Genomic DNA, 26,582 nt, shown 5'->3' on the forward strand with positions numbered 1-26,582 from the left:
CCTCAACACCCTGTGTCTTTAAAGTCATCCTATCTAGGTACTGAATTTGGTAGCTGACTCCTTGTGTGAAGAGCTTTAAGCATTCTGAGTAAAAAGCACTAAATAAACATCAACTGCTGTCCTTGATGATTTGAGATGTTCACATACTTCTTCTGTGGGCAGTGGTGGGCACTTTTAATTTCTGGAAGACTTAGGGTAATGTGATTGGTGCTGATTTCATGTGATCACTTGTTGTGCAGCCATCTCGGAAAAAGATCTTTTGCACAAAATCTTTTGAAGTTGTGTCCTTTTGCTCTCCATGCAGCGTCCCATCATCTCCATCTGTTGGGGTCACAGGGATTCCCGCCTGCTGATGGCTTCTGGGCCCGCGCTGTACGTTGTCAGAGTGGAGCACAGGGTCTCCAGTCTGCAGCTGCTGTGCCAGCAGACCATCGCCAGCTGTCTGCGGGATGACAAGGACATCAGCAAGCTGACCCTGCCCCCTCGGCTCTGCTCGTACCTCACCACCGCCTTTATACCAACAATCAAGGTAAAAAGAAAGAAATGGGTGTATTGTGAAGAGTTTATCGTTTTGAAAGCTTTCGTATCCTCTTCAAGACCCCACTGATGCATTTGGTGCCTATCAAAAATCTGAAAAGAAGGCTCACACATGCTGATCTGCATTATTCCATGGAGATGGCCTTTCCAAGTACATTACAAGGATAAAATATGCTGGTGACTCACAAAGATTTGTGAAGAAGCTCTCACTGATGATAGTACTCTGTCATGGTTACAGGAGGGATTCACTGGGGTAAAACTGTTGCCTCTGTGCATGTCACATGAGTGCATATATTGCCAGGAAGGTTAGACTTAAGACCTGGAGCTGCCCAAACATTTTTACTAACAGTGAGTTCTGTTAATCTTACTGCTCCAACAGTGCTATGGAATAATGAACCAGGTATCACACCTTTTCCTGTACCAGGAGCAGAATCATCTACACAACCTGTTTATTTCATGGTTTTGCCCTCAATAACATTTTGGACATGGAAAATTGGAAGTTTTGGGATTTCCAAGCTGTTTATCACAGCCTATAAACCAGACCATTAGCTGATGAATGCTTGACATTCAAACATATTTTTTTGTGATTTTTTTGTATATGTGTTACAGCAGTCTCTTGAGCCAGAGGTCCTTGTTAAAACAATGGCAGAGCTAGAACAATTAATTTGAAATCAGTGGGGCTGGCCCAGCTTAAATGAGAACAAATTATGCCTACAAAATAATAATAATTCAGCATGGTTCCATTTGGGTACTGCTAATCAGGGCAGTTTGTGCAACTGTAAATAATTTCATTTGTCAAAGAACAAAAATTGCTGTAACCATAACTCCTGGATCTCCAAAGATGCAGAGCATTTATCAGATCTGAAGTCTCCATATCTTTCTTGTTCTTTCCATCCTTCCCAGGATGCTTTCCATGTTGTTTTCCCCTCTCTAGAGCATCAGTGACAATTTGCTGGCTGTCAGGGAAGGCAGGGGAGGGGAGGCATGGGCTGGATGAAGGCAGCAGTTGGCTGGGAGCCCTGGTGGGGATCGGAGGGCAGTACAGGGGCACATCGTTACCAACAGCCCTTCTGTCACCTCCTAGAGGAGATCCCAGGACACAGAGCAGTAGTGGTGCTGTGTAGCTGGGAGGTCTAAGTGGGATTTCCAGAAGCCACATGCCTGTCCTGTTTCATGGGTGTTTCTGGAGCCTCGTCAACACTTAGACTTTACTCTGGCTCATCCCCAGTCATCCAATCAATCTAAGTTGTCAGCCATGCCTTCAATGCTAGGCAAGGCACCCTCTTCCCTGTGTACATTCCTCTTCCCCCTCCAGCTTGCAGACCACATTATAGGTCACTCCTCAGCTTATATCCATTTACCAGGTTAAGGAAGCCTATTTTTTTCCTTTTTTTTTCATACACTTATATTTTGAAAGAAACTCTGTTGACTTATATACATTAATAGTATTTGTGTCATACAGGCTATATTGTCCTAGACAAAATTAGTCCTACTGCTTTAGGACTGAGTTTTTCATGGATTAATACAGTGTGCTGGCAAGCAGGGCAAAGTAACCCAAGCTTTGTGCTTGTATCCCTCTACATGACACACAAATAGGCCCTCAGCTAGGATGTGACATGTGCTTGGAAGTGATATAAAAAGTACAAGCGTCTTTAAGAGTTGATAGCATATTGGCATAGCATGTAACAGTATTAACCAGGAATGGGATCTGAGTGTCCAGGTTCACCTGGAGGGCCTGGAGGAGACATGATACTCTGATACTTGACTTGACCACATTACTCAAGTTCAAAAAGAAGTTTCTGATAAGAGCTGGAACTTGAAGACAGGTTTGTTGTCTAATTCAGTGCTCTGACCATAGGTTCAACCTTCCTATTTAATGTAACTAATCTTAGTTTTCATTTTCTGTGTACAATTGCATTTGAGCTAACAAAATAACACGCAGCCACTCTGTCTTGCATGTGGGTCCTGCATAACTCATGAAGTAACCTATGCTAATCTTCATCTGCTAAATTAGAGTTGGGTTCAAGTTCAGTTAGTTATGCTGGGATTAAGTCACCACAGAAAAAAAAACCCATAACAAAAAATCATACTGGAAAACTTTCTTTCCTTCCTCTGTTTAATTAAGCCTCCAATCCCAGACCCAAACAATATGAGAGATTTTGTCAGCTACCCAACAGCTGGTAATGAGCGGCTTCACTGCACCATGAAGCGGACAGAAGATGACCCAGAGGTCGGTGGTCCATGTTATACTCTGTACTTGGAATACCTTGGGGGATTGGTGCCCATCCTGAAAGGACGTCGTATCAGCAAGCTGCGGCCGGAGTTTGTCATCATGGATCCTAAAACAGATGGAAAAGCAGGTAGAATTCAATTGTTGCTCTGTATAAAAATGATTTAGCAGTACTTTGGACATTAAATCCTCAGGAGTTTTAAAAAATACATATATGCAACATGGATGGTGGCATCTGATATTTTTTTCTGATGTGAAAAAAATCTTTAGCGTGACCTAGAAGCTTCTGAAATTACACCCTGCTGCCTTCTATTTTACAGAAGAGAACTTCTTGTATTCTGAGTAATGGAAAATAGATTGCTAATTAGAAAATATTCTTTAGTCTCAATTTCAAAGTCAATTGAATGCTGTTCAACCCTCTGAATCATGTTCACTTGAGTTCAAACCATTGGAAATTTGGAGTTTGAAGGCAGAGTGGAGAACATTTAATTTTCCTCTGCAAAGTTTTATTTCAACTGCTGTCTGTGGATCAGGTTTATGCTTCTGATGACTGAGAGTTATAATTTATACCAGTTTTCTGAAGCAGCACTTAAATTTTCTGGGGCCTGTCTTGATAGATGAAATCTATGGAAACAGCTTGATTTCCACTGTGATTGACAGCTGCAACTGCTCCGACTCCAGCGATATCGAACTCAGCGATGACTGGGCAGCAAAGAAATCTCCAAAAATCAGTCGAGCTAGCAAATCACCTAAACTCCCCAGGTAATAACAGCTTGGATATTTCTTCTTCTTTTTCCCCAAGTGGCCTCCCTTCCTCCCCTGCCTCTCCTTCCCTTTCTTGACACCTTGCAAAATGAAAAGTAAACTCTTTTGGGCACATAGGAATCCTCTGTAAGATTCTCTACAAGGTGCAGTTCTGGGGTGATCTCAGAGTTTGGCAGAGAGTTGGACTTAGGGGAAGATTTCTGGGACAGAGTGTAATGGGAAACAGTAGAGCACAACTTCTCCCCAGGCAGTCTCAGAGAAAGATCTTAAAAACTCTCCCCACCTATTATTTTTTTTCCTCTTGACACCATGGAGAATATATTTTGTCCCTTCAAACAGACAGTTTTTACTTTTGTTTGTTACATTCCTGCCAGTGAACTCTTTAGGTGCTTCAGCTGGTATTCTTGACCCCCACTCTTGTATGGTGGGAGGTAGAAGTAACTTTTGGCTTGGGGTAGGAACACTGACAACATTTGTGGAGCCTTGGTTTGCTGTGTACTGATGTGAAAATCTGTTAGCCGAAGTGTCATATTCTCATTTCTTGAGACTTTGCTCAAAGTCTGCATAGCTGAGATCATTAATCTCTACACCTTTTAGGAATTAGCGGAATTTAGTATCTGGCAGAACTGCTATAAGCTTTGTTAGATTAATTAGAAAGCATCCAGCCAGCATGAGTTACTCCAAGTACATCAGGTCTTCTGTATCTTCAAATTTGACCTGTAATTCTCCATCCTGTAGGCTCAACAGTCTTTATTAGTCGCTTTGAGGACATCCTACCCAGTTGTCTTCTTCTTGCATCTTTCCATTCCAAGACATGAGTTTTGTGCACTTTAGCTTGCCCATTGTTGAATCTAAGTACTGCTTTGCCTGCAGAATCAATATAGAAGCTCGCAAATCTCCGAAGATGTCACGAGCTGCGCAGGAGATCTCAAGATCACCAAGGTTACCAATAAGGAAACCCTCTATTGGTTCTCCAAGCCTGACACGAAGAGAGTTTCCTTTAGAAGATATTACTCAGGTATTGTGCACATTGTTACCATACCTGATTCAAATGCATTTATTTCACGAGGCAACACGTTGTGATAGAGATCCAGTGATCAGCAATAAAAGTTTCCATTAAATTACAATAAGTAGATAGAATGAGAGAATTGCATCTTCCAGTTCAGTACTAATGTTCTAAAGTGCCAACCAAGTATCAGGTGTTGTTTGGTAAGTACCATGACCTGTTTTTGTCATGTATTTCACATGTGAATCCATGTGAGAGGTTTTATTCTAGGTGGTGGTGTTGTTGGCTTTTTGAAAGTGAATGTGAAAACACTTCATCAGTTTCTCAGACCCATCTTAATGCCACCATAATTCTCTGTTTTGCTAGGGATTGCAGAGATAAGGAAATGCTTGCTTCAGAGAACCACATGATCTGTTTCATAATAACATGAAACAGTCTTAATTGGAAGGAAGGAAAGAAATTACCATTTTGCGCTCTTTGTGGTGTTCATGTCCTTTGGGTAAATGAAATTTAGCTGGCTGCAGAATTGTCTAAGTTGTATATTAATAACATCCTCCTGCGTTCTTTTAATTTTCTTTGGTTTGGTTTTTTCTGCTCTCTTGTTTCACTTTATCGTTTTTATGAAAAATTCTGGAGCAGTTACACAGAGAAAGGACCAAAAGCCCTTCAAATAGAGCAAAAGACCTGAGGCTTGGATCCTGCTTCTGATACTGGCAGCATAACTCCTGGCCTTTGAGAAAAGTCTATTGGTCTTTCAGACCCATAATATGTGTACCATGGCAACAGATGGTTTGGGAACTTGCTTTAGGAGCTCCAGGGCCATATATGTTTGCTGCTATGAGTAATTAATTTCTGTCTTGTTTATTGTTCTATAAAGTGATTCATGAGTGTAGAACCAATGGGCAGGGTAAATCAGTCTCTGAAATACAGGATAACCATGGTCCTGCTGGGCAGGAGCAGTAAGTGTCTGAAAACAGACCTGTTCTCACTAAGCAGGCATTCTCCACTAAGTGTTGTTCAGATCTTCAGTAGCTTTAATCACCCTGTGGCTGTTGCATACATAATTCCTGATAGTGTAAGATATCAGAACCAGTCTTCTTAATGACTGAGTAAAACTGCTGCTACATATGCACTTTAGGCTGTTTCAATATAATAAGACCAAGAGAAACTGAAATTGAGTTATCACTTGCAATAGCTTGATTGCTGTGCCGTTTTTTATTAGAGCTTGGTACAGATTTTATCAGGTAGAAATGATTTTGTTTTTGTTTTGCAGCACAACTACCTTGCTCAGGTCACATCTAATATCTGGGGAACCAAGTTTAAAATTGTGGGTTTGGCTGCTTTCCTACCAACTAACCTTGGTGCAGGTAAAAGTAAACTTGATTTTTTTGCATGTCAAATTCTTTATAACAAACAAGAAACTTATGCCATGAAATACGAAATTTTTTGTAAGTGACCAAAAGGCTTCTTTAACAAAGCACTTATTTTCTGCAGACAGTGGGAATTAGATTTTATTAAATTCACTGTAACTAAAGGAGATAAAAATCTATAAACACAATAATGAGATGATCAATAAAATGCTAAAAGTCTCACTTGTAATAAAAAACTTGTAATAAAAAAGTAAATTAACTTTTGAGCCCAGACCTCTATTTTTATAGTTTATTTGAACAAAACTCACACACATAAAAAAAAGATTTTGCAAGAGGACTATAGAAATAATAGATTTTAAGTTACTGCAATAGAAGTATTTTTAAGTCAGATTTTTATTGTTATTTAGCTACAGATTATATGAAAAAGGTATTACAGCCTCATGCTCAAGATTCTTCAAGTCAGTGCAGAGCCTCATCACATGGTTCTTCTGCTGGAGCATCAGTAATCTGGTAGCCACCATTAAATCCAGCAGTTGTCTATCAACCTTTTTCTGGGTAGGCCAGATGTACCCAGTAGTCCTGTTGGAAGGAACAAGGCTGGGTAAAAAAGGAGGGTATCACCTCATGGGACTGAGCTCTGAACTGAAGTATTAACACAAGTGTAGCAGTTTAATTAGCTCTTTAGAAAACTTTTGTCCCATGTTGTATTACATAGTTGGGTCAGGAGCACATAAAGGTGCCCTGGATGTAGAATTAGATGGATAGCTTTTGTAGCTATGTGGACTGCTACCAGCAGTTCAGTAATCACAGGTCATTCTAATTCTCTTACTGCCAGTGGCAGATAAGGAAGGATGTAAGTGTAGAGTAAATGTATAGTACACCTATTTCAAATATTCTCCCAGTCTCCAATGGTTTGGGTCCCAGGGATTTCCTGAGCCCAGTGGGTTTTCTTTGTATGTAGTAGCCATCAGCATATTTCCTTTCTGAGAGCTTTCCAGTTTTGCCCTACAAAAGTTGGTAGCATCCTGTGGTGAAAAGTTTCAAAAGCAGAATGGAAAAAAGTATTTTCCTTCCATAAAAACAGATATGAATACAAGATGAAGTAATTAATTATTTAGTTACTTTAATGAATTACTGAGATGCTGCTTCCATTTAAAGAGAAATAGCTGAAAGCAACAATCTCTTTTATCCCATTTATGTAAAGTGTTACATAGTGCTGTGAAGAGTAAGCTCGTCCTGCACATAACATACATAACAATACAGTAAATTACAATATTCATAGCCCTTCTGTCTGCTTGGAATTGCTTCTTCCTTAGCTTTACATGCTATTTGTGTAACAGACTTTTTTTGTTTCTTTTTATATTCTTTCTCTAGTAATATATAAAACCAGTTTGCTGCATCTGCAGCCTAGGCAGATGACAATATATCTCCCAGAAGTGCGGAAGATTTCAATGGACTACATTAACATGCCTGTCTTTAATCCAAATGTTTTCAGCGAAGACGAAGATGATTTACCAGGTAAGGAGGAGCTGGAGGGCTGCCATGTTATGGGTTGAGCTAGATGGAGGTCAGGTTGGTAGTGTCATGGTCACCTCTGGTAAACACACAAATCAAAATTGTCTAGTCTGATGGGGTCCTGTAGAACTGGAGTTAGAATAAGGCTAATATGTATTATGGGTGTTGTTTTCTATAATGCGTGGAAAACACAATCCATAAAGAGCTCCTTAGTTTCAAGTTCTTTGGGAAATTAGTCTTCTGCTAATTCATCTTAGTTTGCTAGGAATTCTCCACTGACTGAAACCTTCCGTTCTGCATCTTGATAGGACAGAAGTGTAATGTGTTGGAAACCCAAACAGGCTGCTCTTGAGACCTGATGGCATCAAAGCACAGCTGGCTGATAGGAGCTTGGGTTGGAGGGCAGGTTCCCTTTGAGAAGTGTTAAATGCTCATTTGGATTTTTATCACTACTAAGAGGCTAAAGTAGTTGTAAAGTGATAAACAAAGCAGGATCAGGAAGAATTTTTCACTTCACTGAGATGTAAAGTAGCAGAAGATTTAAGCAGTGCAGGGAAGGTTTGGGTGCAGGCGATGTGATGTGAGGTGAAAGGACAGGAAGTACCTAAGACCTCCTCCAATCAAAACAAAGTCATCATGCCAATAAAATTAACAAACAATAGAAAAGAAGATAAATTAATACATTTCAGAATTTTCATATCACTGAGGGATTCCTGTTGCCAGGTCACAGGTTTTTGGAACTATGGAAGTGACTGTCATGCCAGTACTCTTTAAAGAGGAAGGAGTGTGAACGCTGCAAAGCAATTAAAGACTTGTGTTAAAGTCTACTGAAACAAATGGAAATGTTCTCATTATTTCAGACCAGGGTTTCAACTGCTGACAGCAGCAAAGCTTTTGTCTGACCCAAGCATCAGAGCAGACTCCTGGATTTCTAAAGAAATACTTGCATATTTCAAATTAAGCCCGTTTTTTCCACAATCTGGGGGTCTTGGCTTGCTTAATTTCTGTCTACATGATACCTATAGTACCTGAAGAAACTAATAGAGGCATTGGTGAGTGTATGTATATTATTAATAGGAAGCACCCAACATTTGCTATTATGAAACATGGACCAAGCTGTCAGAAAATAATATAAAAACTAAATAGAAAATAAAAAAGTTAATACAAAATTTTTACATCTCTTCCTGAAAATTGGGTTAAATCTGCACTAAGAGATGAAATGGTGCTCATAATTGCAGGTACAGCACATAAACAGAGAGAAAATTATTGGAGACTCTTGTAGTAGCTCTTTGAGAAGGCCAGTAAAAGAATCATACTACCCTGAGCTCTATAACAGCCTTCCTCTTGTCCACTTTTTCCTTTCTAGTTTCTTCTGAAGATTTATTTCTCATTTAGTAAATGGTGGATACTTAAATCTTCAAAAAATGCTCTTGGGGATACTCTTTCTAAAGCCTGCATAAAGAAAGAAAGTACCATATACTAAAGGAAAAAGTATTGCAGGGTAAATAATGATTACATGATAGACTTAAAAAACACATAGTAGGAAGCTGCTTTGGGTAGTGCAGTGTTCATAGTGAGGTACACTCGGGACAGGTGTTTTTTACTGTAGTCAGTAAAGATTTGGCAAGACAGATGCACAGTGAATTCATTTAACTTACAACGTATGCAAACTAATCACTTAAAAACCATTGGAGAAATGAAGAAAACACTGGATTTAAACACTCATGAGTATTAAGCAACACCACAAGAAATGATATTTTGTTAGATAAGGCAAAATGACAGCAACATTTGGGGTTGCTCAAGCCAAGCTAACAATTAAACCTCAGGCTCTGGCAGCTAAATTGCTAAGCCTGCAGGCATCAGGGTGAAAGCATGGCCTGCCAGCTAAGCACAGGACCACAAAACTGCCTTAGGGTCAGTTCAGTTTGGCTGTTTGTCTTCCTCTAAAGGAATGAACTGAACTACCATAAGTATTTGCCAGTGTAGCCACTGTTCTATCTGTACACCTCCCACGTCTGTGACTGATGCTGATAAAAGCCTGATATTACCGAAAATGTAATTATAGGGCATAGGTAGTTGACTAGAATATTAATTTGAAATTAATTAGGAACTGGGCACCATTTGGAGAAGTCCGGACTAATGGATCTCCTTAGTGATCTGGCCTTGCAAATCAGAGTCTCCACAGAATTTGGCACACTTATATATGGATATAAAACTGGATATGACACTAGATCCTTGGGCTCTTTTCCTTCCACAAACCTACCGATACAAATCACCATTTTCTGTGGGGTTTTCTACAAAAAGTTTAATAAAAAGTAAAGAACTCAAAATTATTTTTGGAAGTTTGAATATAGTATTTACTGTTACCCCTCTTTATTCTGTTTTGTTCCTTCTTGATTTCTGCACCTATACTTGGATTCAGTGTCCTCATTTTCATGCTCCAGCTTTTCGGTGGTAGTTCCTATTGGAATCAACTACTTCTTGCAAAAGGAACTGCAAACAATTGAGCACACTTCATGCTTCTGCTCTAAATTATGAGAATTGCTTCTTGCCACATTGTCCCTTTTTCATTGCCACCACATGGGGGAAATTTTTCCTAGTATACATATGCTTCTTTATACGTTCCTGATTGCAGCCTGTCCAAACATTAATGCTGAAGTGGCCCTGACTACAATACCCACTTCTTCAATCATTTTGGCTTCCCGTCTATTTCCTCACATTTTGTCCTTACAAATGTTCTGAGAAATTTTATAAGTTTTTTTCTGTATTTCATTCCATCACATTCCTGTCTCTCTGTTTCAGCTTCCTTCCTTTTGCATTGCTGGTTGTTTTGTCACCCACTATAATCAGCTTTTCCCAACTATTGTCTGTGTTCTCCAGTTCTCCCAAGGTCATTGAGTTTAGGAACCTTATACTATTATTATTTTATTATGCATATATTACACACTACCTTTAGTGCAGGTCTTCAACTTTATAAGCCTCCACTTTTTTGTTTATTTGCTTGTTTGTTTTGTTCAATTGTTTTTTATGTATTTACTATCAGAAGTCCCTCCCTGAAAACTAGTGAGTCCTGATTTAGCAAAACTTTTATTGATTTGAGCAGACACAGTTAACCCCTGATGATGAGTAATGCTAATTGATATTGTGACAGTCCATGGGGATCATAGCGTAGGCCGAAAGCGCACTCAGAACTTGACCTCTCAAGTGTCACTTCCAAGAAGCGGCTTTAAAGTTGATCACCAGCTGTTAAAAGTAGCTCCTGTGCAATGTGAGTCAGGGTAGCAGACCTTATCTGTTCTCACTGAGGTCTGATCTACCTGTTTTGGGAACGCGTAGCAGCCCCTCCGGGCGCAGCAGAGCGTGTACAGCTAGCAGACAGTCTGCAAGGCCCCTCTGTGCCTGGGGCAGGCCCCGGCCAGGCCTGGCCGTGGCAGGGGAGGGATGGCTGGTGCGGGGAGCGGCGGTGACGCTCTGTGTTGTTCCTTGCAGTGCCCGGCGCCCCCGGCGCGCCCGCCAGCAGCCCGCCCTGCACCGTCAACATCCCCATCGCGCCCATCCACAGCTCGGCGCAGGCCATGTCGCCCACGCAGAGCATCGGCCTGGTCCAGTCGCTTCTCGCCAACCAGAACGTACAGCTGGACGTGCTGGCAAACCCGCCGGCCGAGGCGGGGGGAGAGGGGCCGGGGCCCTTCCCGGGGGCTCCGAGCCGCTTTCCCGGCCCCGGGGCGGGGGCGCTGGCCGTGGGGGAGCTGGGCCGCCCCGCCCCGCCGCCGCTGGCCCCGCCGCCCCCCGCGCCCCCCGCCATCGCCCTGGCCGACCTGCGGGACCACGGCGAGCGAGAGCATGAGCCCCCGGCCAAGGCCAAGGCCCCGCGGCCGGGGCCACCGCTGGTAGAAGGGGACGCCGTCATCTTCGGGCCCGCTCAGGAGCTGCAGCTGAACAAGATGAACCCGCCGCCTCCCTACCCCGGCACCATCCCCGCCGTGCCCGCCCCCGCCCTGCCGCCCCCGCCCGGCCCCCCGCAGCCGCCCCTCGATCTCTGCCTCAAGAAGGGGGAGTTCTCCCTCTACCCGGCGGGGCACTACCAGACGCCCCTGGGGTACGAGCGGATAACGACGTTCGACAGCAGCGGGAATGTGGAGGAGGTGTGCCGGCCTCGCACCAGGATGCTCTGTGCCCAGAGCACCTACACCCTGCCGGGCCCCGGCAGCTCCGCCACCTTGCGCATCACAGCTGCCGAGAAGAAGATGCAGCAGCCCTGTGCCAGCGCCACCTTGAACCGGCTCACGGTCCCCCGATACTCCATCCCAACCGGGGACCCGCCGCCCTACCCTGACATTGCCAGCCAGCTGTCCCAGGGCAGGAGCATGGCGCAGAGGCTGGACAGCAGTATCATTCACGCTACTCTGCGCAGGAACAGCAGAGAGGCAGCCCTGAAAATGGCTCAGCTGATGGATGGTCAGAGAGCCACCTTACAACTTCCCCCTAAGGCCAAGAGCAACATTGTGTCAGCACAGTACCAGCAGAGAGTGCCCACAGCGTTGTACACCTGCAGCCAGTGCAGCAGTGGCGGCGCTGGCAGCAGCAGCAGCAGCAGTGTGAGCGCTGGTGGCGTGGCCAACATCGCTAGCGCCAATGCTGCCAGCAGCACTTCCAGTGTTGGTGGCATGAGACCAGATCTGAGCACAGGGAGTGGCTCCCAACACAGCTCTGTCATTGCTCACTCTGTCAGTACTTCGCCTCTGGCCTCCCAGTCCTCCTACAGCTTGCTGAGCCCACCTGACAATTCTCGTGACCGAGCGGATTATATCAACTCCGCTTTCACGGAGGATGAGGCCCTTTCTCAGCACTGCCCAGTGGAGAAATCGGTACGGCACGTACCTGTGTCTTTGACAGAGGCTACCCTTAGTGTAAAACGCCCCCCTCCGTACCAGTGGGATCCTATGGTGAGCGAAGAGATATGGGTTCCTCAGGAAAGGACATCTCAGAGCTCAGTGCCCAACCCTCTAAAACCTCCTCCACTCATCATTGGTCAAGCTCAACATCTGGACATGTCTCGAGTGCCATTTGTTTCCCCCAAGTCTCCCACCAGTCCCACTGCCACTTTTCAGACGAGTTATGGGGTTGGAGTACCTTACCCAGGAAGCTACAGTGCCCCACCCCTTCAGGGAATGCAGGCCCCCTGCTCCCCCAAAGAAGCTCTGGCCCCAACACAGTTTGCACAGCAGGAGCCCACAGTTGTGCTTCAGCCAGGTTATCCATCCAACCTCTCCTATTGCCCTTTGCCACCCATGTACCCGGGAAGTAGCACTTGCTCTAGTTTACAGCTGCCACCGATCGCCTTGCACCCGTGGAGCTCCTACAGCGCCTGCCCGCCCGTACAGAACCCCCAGGGCACCTTGCCCCCCAAGCCGCTCCTTGTGGTGGAGAAGCCGGTGATGTCTCCCCCGCCAGCAGAGCTGCAGGGCCAGGTGGGCACAGAGGTAATGGTAGAGACGGCAGACACTTTCCAGGAGGTGCTCTCCTTGACAGAAAGCCCTGTTCCTCAAAGGACAGACAAATTTGGCAAGAAGAGCCGGAAGCGCCTGGACAGTCGAGCCGAGGAAGGAAATGTGCAGGCTATCACTGAGGGCAAAGTTAAAAAGGAGGCAAGGACACTGACTGACTTCAATTCACTGATAGCCAGCCCTCGGCTGGGGAGAGAGAAGAAGAAGGTCAAGAGCCAAAAAGATCAGCTGAAGTCCAAGAAACTAAACAAGACAAATGAGTTTCAGGACAGTTCAGAGAGTGAGCCGGAGCTTTTTATCAGCGGAGATGAACTGATGAACCAGAGCCAGGGCAGTAAAAAGGGTTGGAAAACTAAAAGGAGTTTGAGGACAGCCAGTGAGCTGGATGAATTCAAGTGCCGGAAGGCCAGTGAGAAGGAGGATGGGCGACTGGGAAGCCAAGGCTTTGTGTATGTGATGGCCAACAAGCAGCCACTGTGGAACGAGGCAACGCAAGTCTACCAGCTGGACTTTGGAGGGCGGGTGACCCAGGAGTCGGCAAAAAACTTCCAGATTGAGCTGGAAGGACGACAGGTAGGAAAGGGTGGCACATACTTGCTGGAATGGGGGCCAGGATGTGGGAAAGCCATGCCAGGAATAAGCTGTCTCTCATGCTGCAGAGTGCCTCCTGCTTGTGTCAGCTGTTCCATGAGAAAAAGCTTTGCCACATGGTTGATAAAAACAGCTGTTGAAGGTCTAAGTTTAGCACATAGGGTGAAGTTCAGCTGTAAAGTAAATATGCAAAATATGTTTGGTCTTACTGTAGTCAGACATGGCAACAAGGGCCTCCTTTAGTCTGTCTGGCTCTCACCATTGAAGGTTTTGTTATAAACACAATAGCTCTCCACAGCAGTAGCTGCACTCGCCATCAGTGATGGTTGTGGATGACAGACAATTGAGTGAACACTGCTCCCTTCTCGCCCTGCTCACAAAGGTTAGCCAGGCAGCAGGTAGCTAAGGCAGTTAGTTTCCCTTCATGGCAAAATTTCCACCTGTGAGCAGCTACCAGGTCCCTGGGGTCGGCTCTTAGTGCTAGAGGAGGGAGACACTGACCCATCCCAGAACGAAGTACTTCTGGGCCACTTCTGAACTGCCTGTTGGTAGAAGGGTCAATGGCTAGTTCAGAAAATCAAAACATTTAATTTTGGCCAGGGTGGTAGGTTACTACACCAAACCCAGGCTTGCAAGTGGTGCTAATTAGTAGGGTGCTGGACTGAGGCTCAGGAGACTCATGTTTATTTCCTTGTCCAGCTGTAAGTCACTTTTGGTTTTAAAGATATCAAGGCTCTCAGCTTCCTCTGATTTAAGTTGGGAGTTAGATGTCTTAAGTACCCAACGTGCATGGCCAGTGGTAGTCTTTTGGTTTTGTTTGTATGAAAGAGCAGCTCAAAGGCAGTGTTCATTTGTACCCCTTCTTCAGTTAAATGGTATGGATATGTCCTCATGGGCAGCTGTGCAAAACCACCCAACCAAGGGTTTTTCTTGCTGGGGTAACAAAGCCTGCCTTGACTTACACAGCCAGTCCCCATTCTAGCCCAAGGATCTTTGCTGTAGAGCCAATTAGATCTGGATTTCTGATGAAGCAAATGAAAAAACAGTAATAATAGGCCAAACTTCAGATATTCCCTGTGGAAGAGCAATGAACAACCTGACTAGTTTTGCTTTTTTTTTTTCATTTCAAATAGCTCTCACTGCCTCTTTGCTAATTCATTCTTGCTGTAATTATGTGCTAGTAAAGATATTTATGCAGAGGGAAACAGAACTGCAAAGAATTATCACTTTATCAGCTATGAAGTGCTAGCATGAGGAAATTGGTTATTCCCCTTCCCTGAAAGCTCCTTTCTTTGAAAACAAAATCTGTTTTCCTGATGGGTTGATGGTAGGATATATCCAAGGGAGCGACTGATATTTTCCTGCAGGAAGCATGATGCTGGTGTACCCACAACTGCCAAAGTAATTGATGACAAGCTACATAAACCAATACTGTATGCAGTCTAGCATGTTTTATCAGTTTACTCTGTGGAGTCTAGTATTTCAGTCAAATACTCTGTACAGACGAAAAGTACAGTGCTCTCAGTATTCTTTGGCATCATACCCTGTTCTGTCTGTAGCTCCAATCATATTAACTGAGAAGGGGAGGTGTTCATACAGAGGAGCAGAAAAATTTCACTCTTATTCTCTCCTCTGTTTCTTTTTCTGTGGTTCATTTTTTTTGACCTTGTTCTCTTTTCCCTTCCTTTTCCTCTTCCCCTGCTTTCCAGGTGATGCAGTTTGGAAGAATTGATGGCAATGCTTACATTTTGGACTTTCAGTATCCATTTTCTGCAGTGCAAGCCTTTGCTGTTGCTCTGGCTAATGTGACTCAACGCCTCAAATGAAAAAGCAGAGACTGGAGAGAGGAAAATGTTAACCTTCTCATAAAGTCCAAACCGGAAAATTTCAGGGCAGCCTGCTTTAGGTGTGCAGAGATGCCTGGGAGCTGAGGAGGCAGTAAAACTGGAAAAGTCTCTTGGTGCCCACCAGAAGGGCATTAACTCTAACCAGTCACGGGGTGGAGGGTGGGGGGCTGTTTTCTGTTTGTTTGTTTGTTTGTTAGCTTGTTTGTTTTCCGGTTTCTTTTTCTTTTCAAGCGTTGTGCTGGGTCTCAGAAAGAGCGAAGGGTTGAGAACCATTCAGTGTTACGTGGAGAAGTGTGGCTTTTGGCTTGTTGTGGTGGTTCTGCTGTGTGTGCTACAGTAGCTGATGTAAGCTCATGGGGGGATTAAAACAGACTGCTCTTTTTGATAGACTGCCTTATCTCATGCTATACTTTTTAAAACAGGGAACATGACTTTTTTCTGGTCCAGTTTGTACTTCTACTATTAAAACATAAGTGATAGCAGCAGAAAAGTAAAAAAAGAAAAGAAGCTGTAATATTTGACATGTGTTTGTTCTCTGATATCTGCTAATAACTGAGCACCACAGGCTCCAAGGAGGCTTATGTAGGCAAACCTTTAATTTAAAAACAGTGTCATATTATTCAGAAAAGAAAAAATGGTTGTCACTGGGTGTTTGTCATGGTTTAGGAATGGTATTCTCCAGTTTAGTGTTTCCACCAAAACACTGCAAACCACGCACCGCATGCTCACAGTCCCCTCCCCTTTTTTTCCTTCCCTGCGGTGGGATGGAGAGGAGAATTGGAGGCACAAAAGGTAAAGATCACTGGTAGAGAGAAGGATTTACTGCAAACAGCAGTGAAATAAGAAAAGAAACAGTAACAGCAACAGCAGCAGTGACGATAACGGAGTGCACCAGAGGCAAAGGATTCACAGGCATATGCTCACCACAGGGGAGCCTCTGCCAATACCTGGCTGTGCTGCCACACTCTGTGACCCACTTGGAACCCCTTCCCATGGCCCCAGAAAATGCTGGGAGGTGGTACAGAATAACCTCAGGGTTCTAGCCTTGCCCTCTCCTGGCTACTGCAAAAACACTGTCCTGACTAGAACCCGGGTTTAAAAACCTACTGTATCAAAGAAGTTGATGTCTGCTTGTTTCATATGCTGTTAAGGGGGATAAACATCTTTCAGTAGGTGACAGAAGACAGAGGAACAAATAGTTACAAGCATTGCTTCTTTTGTTACTGGCATAACCATCTTTCAGTAGGTGACAGAAAACTGGAGAGGAAATAATCATGAGTGTTGTCTTTTTGTTCACATCATTCAGCAGTATTCTGTGATTTGGCCTGTAGCTGGGAGAGGTGCAGTGTGATCAGATGTACCTCTGAGACTATGCCTGTGCTTGCTCATTTCAGTGTGTTTACACTATGTAAACAAAGTTTTTTTTCCAGCAAATGAGATGACCCAGTGTATTCAGTCCTCTTAGCAATCAGTATCAATCAAGTTCTACAATAGTGCTTGAATTAGGAAGAAGATGTAAGTGTAGCAAGTCATTACGGAAAGAAATTTCAGGGAAGCAAATTCATTACAAGAAACAGGATCATGGCTGGCTGGAGAACAAATGTGTTGAAGGAGAAAGGAAAAACTGGACAGATGCATGTCTTTTGTCACCCACCTTGCTACTTGCTCCAGCTAAGAGCAGGGATACAGCATCTCCATGGAACGTGACAGAGGAAAGCTTAATAACAGTAACAGACTGTGCAGTTCTCTGTGGTGCACATGCAAACCTGTTGAGCATTTCAGAAGGTTGCTTGCACAGAAGAGTTTCTTTCTTTTCCATGTGTTGTGCTCATGTTTATTTGTTTCTTCTCTTTCCTCCTTGTCAGCATTTTGCTACGGAACATGTTGTTATATGGAAGTAGTTTGACCAGTAATACACAAACCCCCAAACTATTCATATAATTATTTGGACATTAGATTAGATTAGAAAACATCACAGCAGATTTTTTTTCAAAAATTGATCTTTTGAAGTTAAAGGCCCACTGGGAAACATTTGGTGGTTGATATGTCAACAGCTGCTTTGTCTTTCATCTATGGTTTAGGTTCTTTACTTGAAAAACTCAGTATAACTTAAGATAAATACGTGTGATTTTCTCTCCTTGTTTTTCTTGAGTTCTAGTAGTAAGGCAGATGTGTGTTGCATTTGATTTATTCTGGAGGAAGATTTCACATCAGACCCTGCTGTAGTAGAAATTACCAATATGCAGTGAGCTGCTGATTTGTGCTCTGCTGAGGCTCCCAGAGCTGTACAGCACAGAGAAGGAATACCAGTAGAAGAGTTTCAGAGAGTTGCCTTTGGAGGTGATGAGTTACACTGGATAATGCCCCACAGGATAGGTCCAGGAAAAACCACTTGTGGGATGGTGTCATTTGAGAGAGGAAGGAGAAGTAGGAAGGAAGGAGTGGGGCAGTAGATGGTCCATACCTGTATTATCCCAGAGCTTAGCAGCTTCTGCTTGTGTGTAGGAGTGGTCAGGCTCAACATTACTCTTGGCATGTCAGATTGTTGTTTTCTTTAATTATTTTTTTTTGTTTCCATTGGTTGTCTGAGCCCATTTGTGTTCTTTTTCACGTGCTTGATTTATTCAGCAGTTTGAGTGCCTGTGTGTATAATAGTGTGGAGCAGAGGAACTGAAATAGATTTGGTTCTGGTCCCTTGAAAATCAATGGGCATGTTTCACGTGTTGGTTTTTATTGAGGAAACACTATTAAGCCCTTTGTCTATATTGAGTTATAAACTGTAAAAACAATAGGTTGAATTCTTAGTCCACTGATTCTAGTACATAGGGAGGGGAGTTCACTGATGAAAGGCTTCACCTGCCCTAAGGTCTGTGCTAACCAGCTGAACCCTAATTGGTGTTTGACAGGCACACAGTGAACACTGTAAGACAAGGAACATACCAGGGCTGGCTTGTTTGCTTGCTGAGGGAAGGGCCACTTAGTCGTGTGTCAGAAATACTCAGCTGGAAGAACATCACCAGCCAAGATTATTAGGACATGGAAACAATGTGAATGTTCTTTTCTGAAGAAAACCTAGTCTGAATAAGGATTTCTGCTTGCAGTTTCTTCAGCCTTCCAGAGAACAGTATTCCTCTTCACTTTGTTAATTGCCAGAATTTTCCAGTTATCAATAGTTTGTTTTAATGGAGAACCAAGAACCGAAACTGATAAAACAAGTAACAGAGTTAGTAATTTGATTTCAGTGGTCCAGGTCATGATTGCATCCTTCTGATGGCACTCACAAAGAGACTTGTCATAGAAGGAGCTCTGGTTTCTGTCCCAGCAAAGAACAAGGAATAATTACCAAAAAAATGGGAAAACAAATGCTATTTCCAACATCCTTTCCATTTACTTGTCCGAAAATTCTATAAGATAAGATAGTCTTTTATTTTTTTGAAAATAATTTAGCCAATTCTATTTAATTAGGGATTTTTAATATGTATAGAATCCCAGTATTAGAGAGAGAAAATACTCTCAAATATATTGAATTTTAATGAAAAGAATGGTAAACATGTGGAAATCTGAGTGTGCAACTGGATCCTAAATTATAAAAAGAACAAGTGAAAGTCATTTTATTTTCAATTGAGATACAATATAGGAAACTAATTTAAGAATGTCTCCAATTAATCACTTAAATTGTGAGGACTGCTATTGCATTCAGCCAAAAGATAGATGTTATATGTTCTATTTTGTTAGTAAAAGCCATTTTTTCTGTAGGTAACTTAAGTTCTTCTAGGATGAATGTAGCAAAGTGTTCAGAAATATTTAGTTCTTTTATACAAGCAGTAATTTCCACTAGTAAAGGATGTTTTTTTCCAAAGCATATTTTTTTCAGTTGTGCAATAATTTTAACAGTCTAGGGAGTTTATTTAGTTTCTGTTGGGTTGGTTTTTTGTTTTGTTTTAGTTTGGGTTTGACTATTCTTTAGTTTTGAGTGTTTTTTTTAAATAATTTAATGCAGATTTCCTGTTAATGTCCAAAAAACAAATTATTTTTCTTGCATAATGTAATGAATGATTTAGGGATTATTTTATTACTATGTATCAGTGAGTTATACACAGTTATTTATATTTAAAGAGCATCTTTGTAAGTAGTTGTTTGCTAGCAGGTATATTTTGCTACAAGAAATTAAAAATGCTTATAGGAAGACCTGGTTTTGCTGGATAATATGCAAAAACTTAATAATGCAAGCAAAACTATTTTTTTGGCAGCTAAATGCAATGAGTTTGCTATGGAGAACTGTGCAGACTACAAGAGTCTAGGTGAGCTCTTCAGGACCTGCAGAAATCCGTCCTCTGCTTTCATTCTTTATTTGTAACCATACTTTGGTTGGGAGTGGCTTAAAAATTAGAAGGCATGGTTTGCTTTTTCTTGAGGTACAAGATAAGGTGGGTTACGTGATAAGAGAGCTGGTATGTGTGATATGTACATACGTTATAGGTGATACAATGACACGGGCTCTTTGTAAGGAGGTCACTGTAGTTTAGTAGGATTTGGCAATGGCAGGGTTCAGTGCCAGGTGGAGGAGCAGGCAAACTAGCTTGGAATAAGCTGAGGCACAAGGAATAGTGTAGCAGCAGAAGCATTTTCCTCTGTAGCATTTTCCTCTGCTCAACCTAACGATGCTCCTTCTTTGGCTGGGCTCAGCGGGTTCCAGCGCTGCCACAGTGCTTCTGGCAGGTGCTGCACGGAGCTCATGGAGCTGTGCCCAGATACTGTCTGCAGAAGCTTTGCCTCTTCAAGATGCTCCATAGGAGACCTGTTGGAGCAGGCATTCCTCCACTCATCCTTCTAGGTCTGCTCCAAGAGCAGCATGAAGCTGCCACGGAGTTTGGCTGCAGCAGCTTTGGGCAGAGAGAGCCCCAGTGCCAGCCAGCAGCCACAGTGTCCATCTGAAGTCAGAATCTGCTCTGCTGGAGTTGGAAAGGAATGAAACCAAAAACCTGATAATTTTGAAAAAAGAATGGTGATATTCTCAAAATAGATCTCGAACAGAATCTAATAATTGATTTTTGAAGTCTGGCATAAATGGAGTGGCAAATTTTAGCTTTAAACAGTAAGAATACATGCTTCTGCAGCATCCTAAGAAACTATGAGAAGATGGAGGGTGGCAGAGGGAAAAAAAAAAAGGAATTATCACATAAGCGATTTTGCACTCAGTTCCAGACACCACAGTAACATGTGCCGTGGGCTGCCTGAATATCAGTAAATCTGCACACAGGTTCATCTCAGTTGCAAAAGTTTCCTGTGATGCATCCACAAGTAAAACAGTGTTTTCATGAAGATGCATGAAGGTCTACAGGTGTCAGATACGGATATCTATTGATGAAGCTTTCAGCCTAAACCTTCCATAGATTCAGGCTTTCCTTGATGTGTCTTTTTAGTGTCCTCTCAGAAATTACAAACAGATTTTGGAGCTTGCCTGATTGTTGCCTCAGACAATTTCTGTGCATCTGCTTTTTGCAGCCTAATGTGTGTGATCCTATGTTACCTTGGAGCCCTCTTACATCTCAGAAACATTTTACATCCTCATATAAAAAGAGCAGCAAGTACAAAAACTGATTTGATGAAATGAAAGGGGAGAGAAGACTTTTAAGAATGTGTTTCCCAGAGCAACAATTTTGAAATTGCATGTCTGCAGGGCCGAAATTACTCCAGACCAGTAAATCAGACTTAGAGATTGGTAAGAGATGAGACCCTTGTGTGGCATGCTGACAGAGGGTCAACTTCCAGCCTCACTAGATGGTTACATCAAGATACATAAGAGACAAGAATCCAACCCAAAATGTACTTCCCCATTACTGTGTGATTATAAGGTAAAGATGACTTGTATGACCCATACATCCACTCAAGAAAATTATAGAGCATTGTGCAACAACTGTGTTTGACAGCTCAGTATAACCCCCTTTGAAGAATACTAGAAGTAAAATCCTGGCCATGGAATAGTCATTCAGATTTTTGACTTTTTCTAGGATTCCATCACAGGACGGTAGGGCAAGCTGTTTATGTTATTTAGAGATTGGCATAATAGTTTTCCCAGTGTAAGAGAACGAGTCATCTATACTGCTTACAAAAATGGGAAGATCCTAGTAGACAAACGTTTTTTTTCTATTCATGTCTCTTCCCCTTCAAGGCATAAACCTTCATTAGTAAATACCAATTTAGAGTCTTGCTGCCCTCAGGAGTAGTCTGCAGGGAGGCACCACAGGTCCTCTTTACAGGATTGGAATTTACATGCACCATTCTCAAAGGAATAAAATTAATTACTACTTGTGAACAGTGGTCTATGTGAATTATTTTGTCTTTGTATTTATTTAATTTTCTTTAAAAGTCCCACGGAGATGTTTTAAGATAAAAAGACTGCTTTCTGTGTTGCCTGATATCACTGAAGATGTATCAGGAGTTTCTTTGGGCGATTTGACTGTTGCTGCATCTAGAAACCTTTTAAGGTAAAGGCAGTTAATGAAACAAAAGAATGAAATAAGATTCAATGAAGCAATTATTGCTAAGAAAACTAGAAGCTTTACCCTTTAACTTTTGATTTTGCAAATGAACCAGTAATGAGAAATGTGTTTTTCAAGGCAGATTGATTGTTTGGGAGCACTATGCAAGTGCACTGGTTTGCTGACACACAGCTGACTGCAGGGTCAAGAAAACGTGACTTTGTGAAACAAAATAAAATAAATGAAAACACCAAATACTTACCTATCCAGAGTGTTCAATGAAAAAATTAGATGGTGTGATGTCAAAGCCTGCCAGTCTGTTCTTAATCCTCTAGTTTACAATTTTTAAATATGGACTGATTCAGCAATTCTAAATCCTGACAAAGGTGGTCTATTTTTGGAATTTTATCTGACTGGCCAAGTAGATGGCTTAAGATACAGATAAAGTAATAATAGAAGAGAAACGTTTTGGGACAGTGTGTTCTAAAGAAGACACCTGAGTTTCAAGTATTTCACAGGAATAATGCTCGGCCAGTAATTGTTACCTATGTTGTTTGAAACTATTTGTTCAGAACTTTTCTAACTTGCCCTTTGTTTCTTTAGTTTGCCTTTGGTTGCTTTCAACTTCTGTTTCACTATTTCAGCATTCACTTCTTTTTCTGTTTGTGTGTTGTGTGTTTGGGGAAGGGTATGTCTGTTCAAGATCTCGTTGTTTATTGTAGATAAAATATATGGTGTTGTGGAATAGCATGGGGATGCATTTGATTGAAAAGGCACTGTAGTGTTTCCTGAAAAAGAAGGGGAGTTACATTTGTTTATAAATGCATTATTTTGATGCTATAACTTTGAAAGTGATTTGGGATTTCTTTTCCCTTTCCTTTCCTTTCCTTTCCTTTCCTTTCCTTTCCTTTCCTTTCCTTTCCTTTCCTTTCCTTTCCTTTCCTTTCCTTTCCTTTCCTTTCCTTTCCTTTCCTTTCCTTTCCTTTCCTTTCCTTTCCTTTCCTTTCCTTTCCTTTCCTTTCCTTTCCTTTCCTTTCCTTTCCTTTCCTTTCCTTTCCTTTCCTTTCCTTTCCTTTCCTTTCCTTTCCTTTCCTTTCCTTTCCTTTCCTTTCCTTTCCTTTCCTTTCCTTTCCTTTCCTTTCCTTTCCTTTCCTTTCCTTTCCTTTCCTTTCCTTTCCTTTCCTTTCCTTTCCTTTCCTTTCCTTTCCTTTCCTTTCCTTTCCTTTCCTTTCCTTTCCTTTCCTTTCCTTTCCTTTCCTTTCCTTTCCTTTCCTTTCCTTTCCTTTCCTTTCCTTTCCTTTCCTTTCCTTTCCTTTCCTTTCCTTTCCTTTCCTTTCCTTTCCTTTCCTTTCCTTTCTTTTCCTTTCTTTTCTTTTCTTTTCTCATAGAGTCATGCAGGTGCATGCATTCTTAACTGAGCAAGCCCAGCATGTTTTTCTTAAAGCTTTTGAAAATTTGGTACACCATTTGTGAACTTTACTTACCTAGACTATTTTTAAATTATATTTTTTTTAATCTCTTTTTTTTCCCCTCCCAAATATACCATGGTATACTTGCTTTCCATTGTATTTAAAAACTACCCTGATCTGCCTCTCCTTTTATGTATCTTGTGTAATAGATTTTGCAGGAGGTGCCTAGAAAGTATTGTTGGTTTCCCTATAAAAGTGTGGTTTGTCCAGATTCTTTACTGTCTACATGATTGAGAGATGGACTGATTGCCCTATTTTTCCTTGACGATTTGGAGTTGTAAGAGTTGTCCAGCTGTTGCTTAATAAAATTTTGCAGACTAGAAAGTTGCTGATTTGTTTTTGTTGCATTCTGCATATTGTCAAGCACCTTAAATACTTTTAAAGCAGATGACAGATCTGTGCTGGAACAACCTGAGTAATAACCAGCCAGATGCCATTACACTTTCTCTTTTCAGGAACTGTACCCACAAGTTCCGCTGGCACGTGTACCAGCCCTGTCATACCTTGTGTCATTCACAGGAGAGGGGATGGATGGCAAAGATTTTGTGGTGGTAATGTTCCTATCTGCCTAGATATCAGCTGGTTCTTGTGAAATTTCTACCCTGCTTGCTTTCCTTTTCAAGGAAATTACTCTTGGGGTTTGTGGTACTTCTCATTTTGTCATTGATAAACTGAAAATGTTAATGTCACCACAAGGGATTTGCTCTGTCCTGACATCTTTAACAACAAATGCTGTGATGGCCAGTGTTTATTCTCTGGTTTATTAAAAAACCCAAATCATTTTGGGAACAAAGAAAACAAAACAAAAAAAGTGGTAAAGTAGCTTACCTTGCCTGATAAACATCTCAGCTATGGTACAAATGAGAAAATCCTGACATGGATCCTCATAAGAGACCCAGGTTACCATTGGAGTTTTGCAGGGGTCTGTGCTGGATCCTCACCTCTTCACCATACTCATGGGTGGTCTAGAAGAAGTTTGAACATTGAGCTACAAAGTTTATTGATGACGTGAATTATTAAAAATAGTAAAGGCAATGGCCAATTGTCAAGAGTCTCAGAAAGTCTTCATGAAACTTGGCTAATGAAACAGAAGGTGAAACACAGCATAGGTAAATGTGAGGTGGTACACAGGGGAGAAGAATCCTAACTTCACTTTTTCAATAGTGATCTCTGCAGTCATCTCTGCTACTCAGGGGAGACCTTTCGACAGAATGATAGATAGTGCTCTGAAAACATCAGGTTGGTACCCAGCAGCAGTCAAAAGAAGAAACTAAAATATTGGGAATGATTGGGAGAAGATCTGACAGCAAAGCAAAAGATACAGGATCCCTGTATAAAATCACAGTTCACTGCATGTATTGTGCAGTACTGGTCCCCTTGTCACAAAAAAGGGAGAGATCTAGAGAAGACTCCCAGAAGTTCAGAAGAAGGCACACAACCTCCACATGAGGAATTAGCGTGAAGTCTAAAACCCCTCACCCTGGAAAATAAATGGGTTAAAGGAATTGCTAGAGAGCCACCAGAACAGGAGTAGTGTTGAAAGGTGGATAGGTATTACCTGTTGTCTCTTCCTGCAGAAAAACTAGGAGCTATAAAATGAAAATAAAGTGAAATGCTAGAGGAGCAGAGAATCAAACAAAAGGAGGAGGTTCTTCAAGGAGGTGACTAGCCAAAGCCACTTTGCCAAAGGATGCTGTGATACAAAGAGTTCACAAGAATTCAAAGACTGGGATCTCTCATTCATCTCTCTATGAATGAGAGACCCACTGGGACACAAAGCAAACTACCATAGGAGTTGAAAGTTCCCTGAGCTAAAAATAGATGCTGGGAGAGTATTAGGGGAAATACCACGTGAATTTGCTCTGTTGTCATTCTTCCCAAGGAATCTGCAAATGGCATTTGTAGGAGACAAAACACTGGGCTTTACTGGAATTTCACTGTGAACGATTGTCACTGCACATCAGCCTTTCTAAACTAGGCCTAAACCTGGAGTGTCAGGCTTTGGGACGAGGAGAAAGGAAAGACTTCCAACCTTGTGCCTGAATGCTTTGCACTGCAGCTGTGGAAAGTCCTCTTCTAGCTCAGGGACGGAGTGCTGAGGCTCTGCCAGTGTGCATTAAATCTTCCTTAGCTCAACTCAGCTAAGGGAAATACCTGGGTTATCTGATGAGTTTTCAGATCAAATTGAACTTCTACTAAAATGCAGAAATTATTAAATTAATTGTTAAGTCTGGAGACAGAGAAATGAAGCAACAATATAACTTCTAGTCATGGCACTCTGCTTTGCCTTTTGCTTTTTTGCTTTGGCTATAGTGTTAGTGTTTACCTGAATAGTATCTGGCCAGGTGAGCTGAGCTGATTATCACAGTTTCCTTTTAGATCAAGGTTCCAGAAGTTTTCACCGTTTTCCTTCTTTTCCAAGAATATTGACTTAAAATATAGTCATCTTCTGCTTCCCTGCCCTGTTTTGTGTTAATTTAGGGGTGTTCTGGAAGCTACAGCACTGGTAATTGATTCAGTCACGGTAAAAAATTTGTATCTGCTTTGCTCAAGGGAACTGAGCAAGTACAGTGTGGTTTGTTGTTCCAGAAGGTCGATTTTGGAATGCCCCTTTCTGCTGGGTGCAGTCAGCTAAATTAACACATGTTGTCACTTGCAGTTTGTAAATAAACATCAAGCTTGTTGCATCACTTTCTCCACATGTTGGAATAGAAATGTGAACAAAAGAACACTGGAGCTGTAACTGGCTCTGAAGAGAGAGGAGGCATGAAAGGAAGCAAACAGATCTGGGAAGGTGGTTTGTTGTGGGGAGATAACTATTGACACATGCCTGCCTGGAAATAGCAGGTGATGCAAATGCAAAATTTATCAGTAACAGGGGCTGCAGCAAACAAACAAAAACGTAGACCTTTAGGAAAATACCCTAGGAAGGTTCCTGTGATTGTTTTCTTGCCTTGTAGAGGGCCTAATAGCATTTACATATTCTGATTTATATATGATTATGGTTGCTGTTGATAATAGTGGAGGCTTGTTTTTATGATTTGAGTGAATGCATGGGTGATTTTTTGCCTGCTGCTACCTGGCATAGAAGTCAGGATGTGCAGGCACTGAGGGAACAATATTTAATCTAGGGCTTTTAAAAGACAAGCTCATAATACAGCAACTATACATACAATTAAGTTCATATATACAATTAAAAAAACTACTGGTTACATCATGAACTTTTTCACCAAGACAGGTTATTGCTGTTGATGTTCTCTCAG

At 42.1% G+C, this 26,582-nt stretch overlaps 1 protein-coding gene across 2 annotated transcripts in view; it reads left to right on the forward strand.

Moving 5' to 3' along the window:
• The window catches only part of TULP4 (TUB like protein 4), a 149,698-nt gene extending 128,014 nt beyond the window's left edge, over positions 1-21,684 (forward strand). For both annotated transcript variants that reach the window (XM_086868528.1, XM_086868538.1), the window contains exons 8-15: positions 305-529; positions 2,663-2,897; positions 3,385-3,529; positions 4,406-4,550; positions 5,812-5,905; positions 7,283-7,426; positions 10,913-13,503; positions 15,231-21,684. In XM_086868528.1, the coding sequence (XP_086724654.1) occupies positions 305-529; positions 2,663-2,897; positions 3,385-3,529; positions 4,406-4,550; positions 5,812-5,905; positions 7,283-7,426; positions 10,913-13,503; positions 15,231-15,347 (3,696 nt within the window). In that variant the 3' untranslated portion in view covers positions 15,348-21,684. The remainder of the gene's footprint in view (positions 1-304; positions 530-2,662; positions 2,898-3,384; positions 3,530-4,405; positions 4,551-5,811; positions 5,906-7,282; positions 7,427-10,912; positions 13,504-15,230) is intronic.
• Positions 21,685-26,582: the final 4,898 nt, after the last annotated feature.

Source organism: Cyanistes caeruleus, chromosome 2 (assembly GCF_971803275.1).
Source record: "Cyanistes caeruleus chromosome 2, bCyaCae1.hap1.1, whole genome shotgun sequence".
In the NCBI taxonomy this organism is placed as follows: domain Eukaryota; kingdom Metazoa; phylum Chordata; class Aves; order Passeriformes; family Paridae; genus Cyanistes; species Cyanistes caeruleus.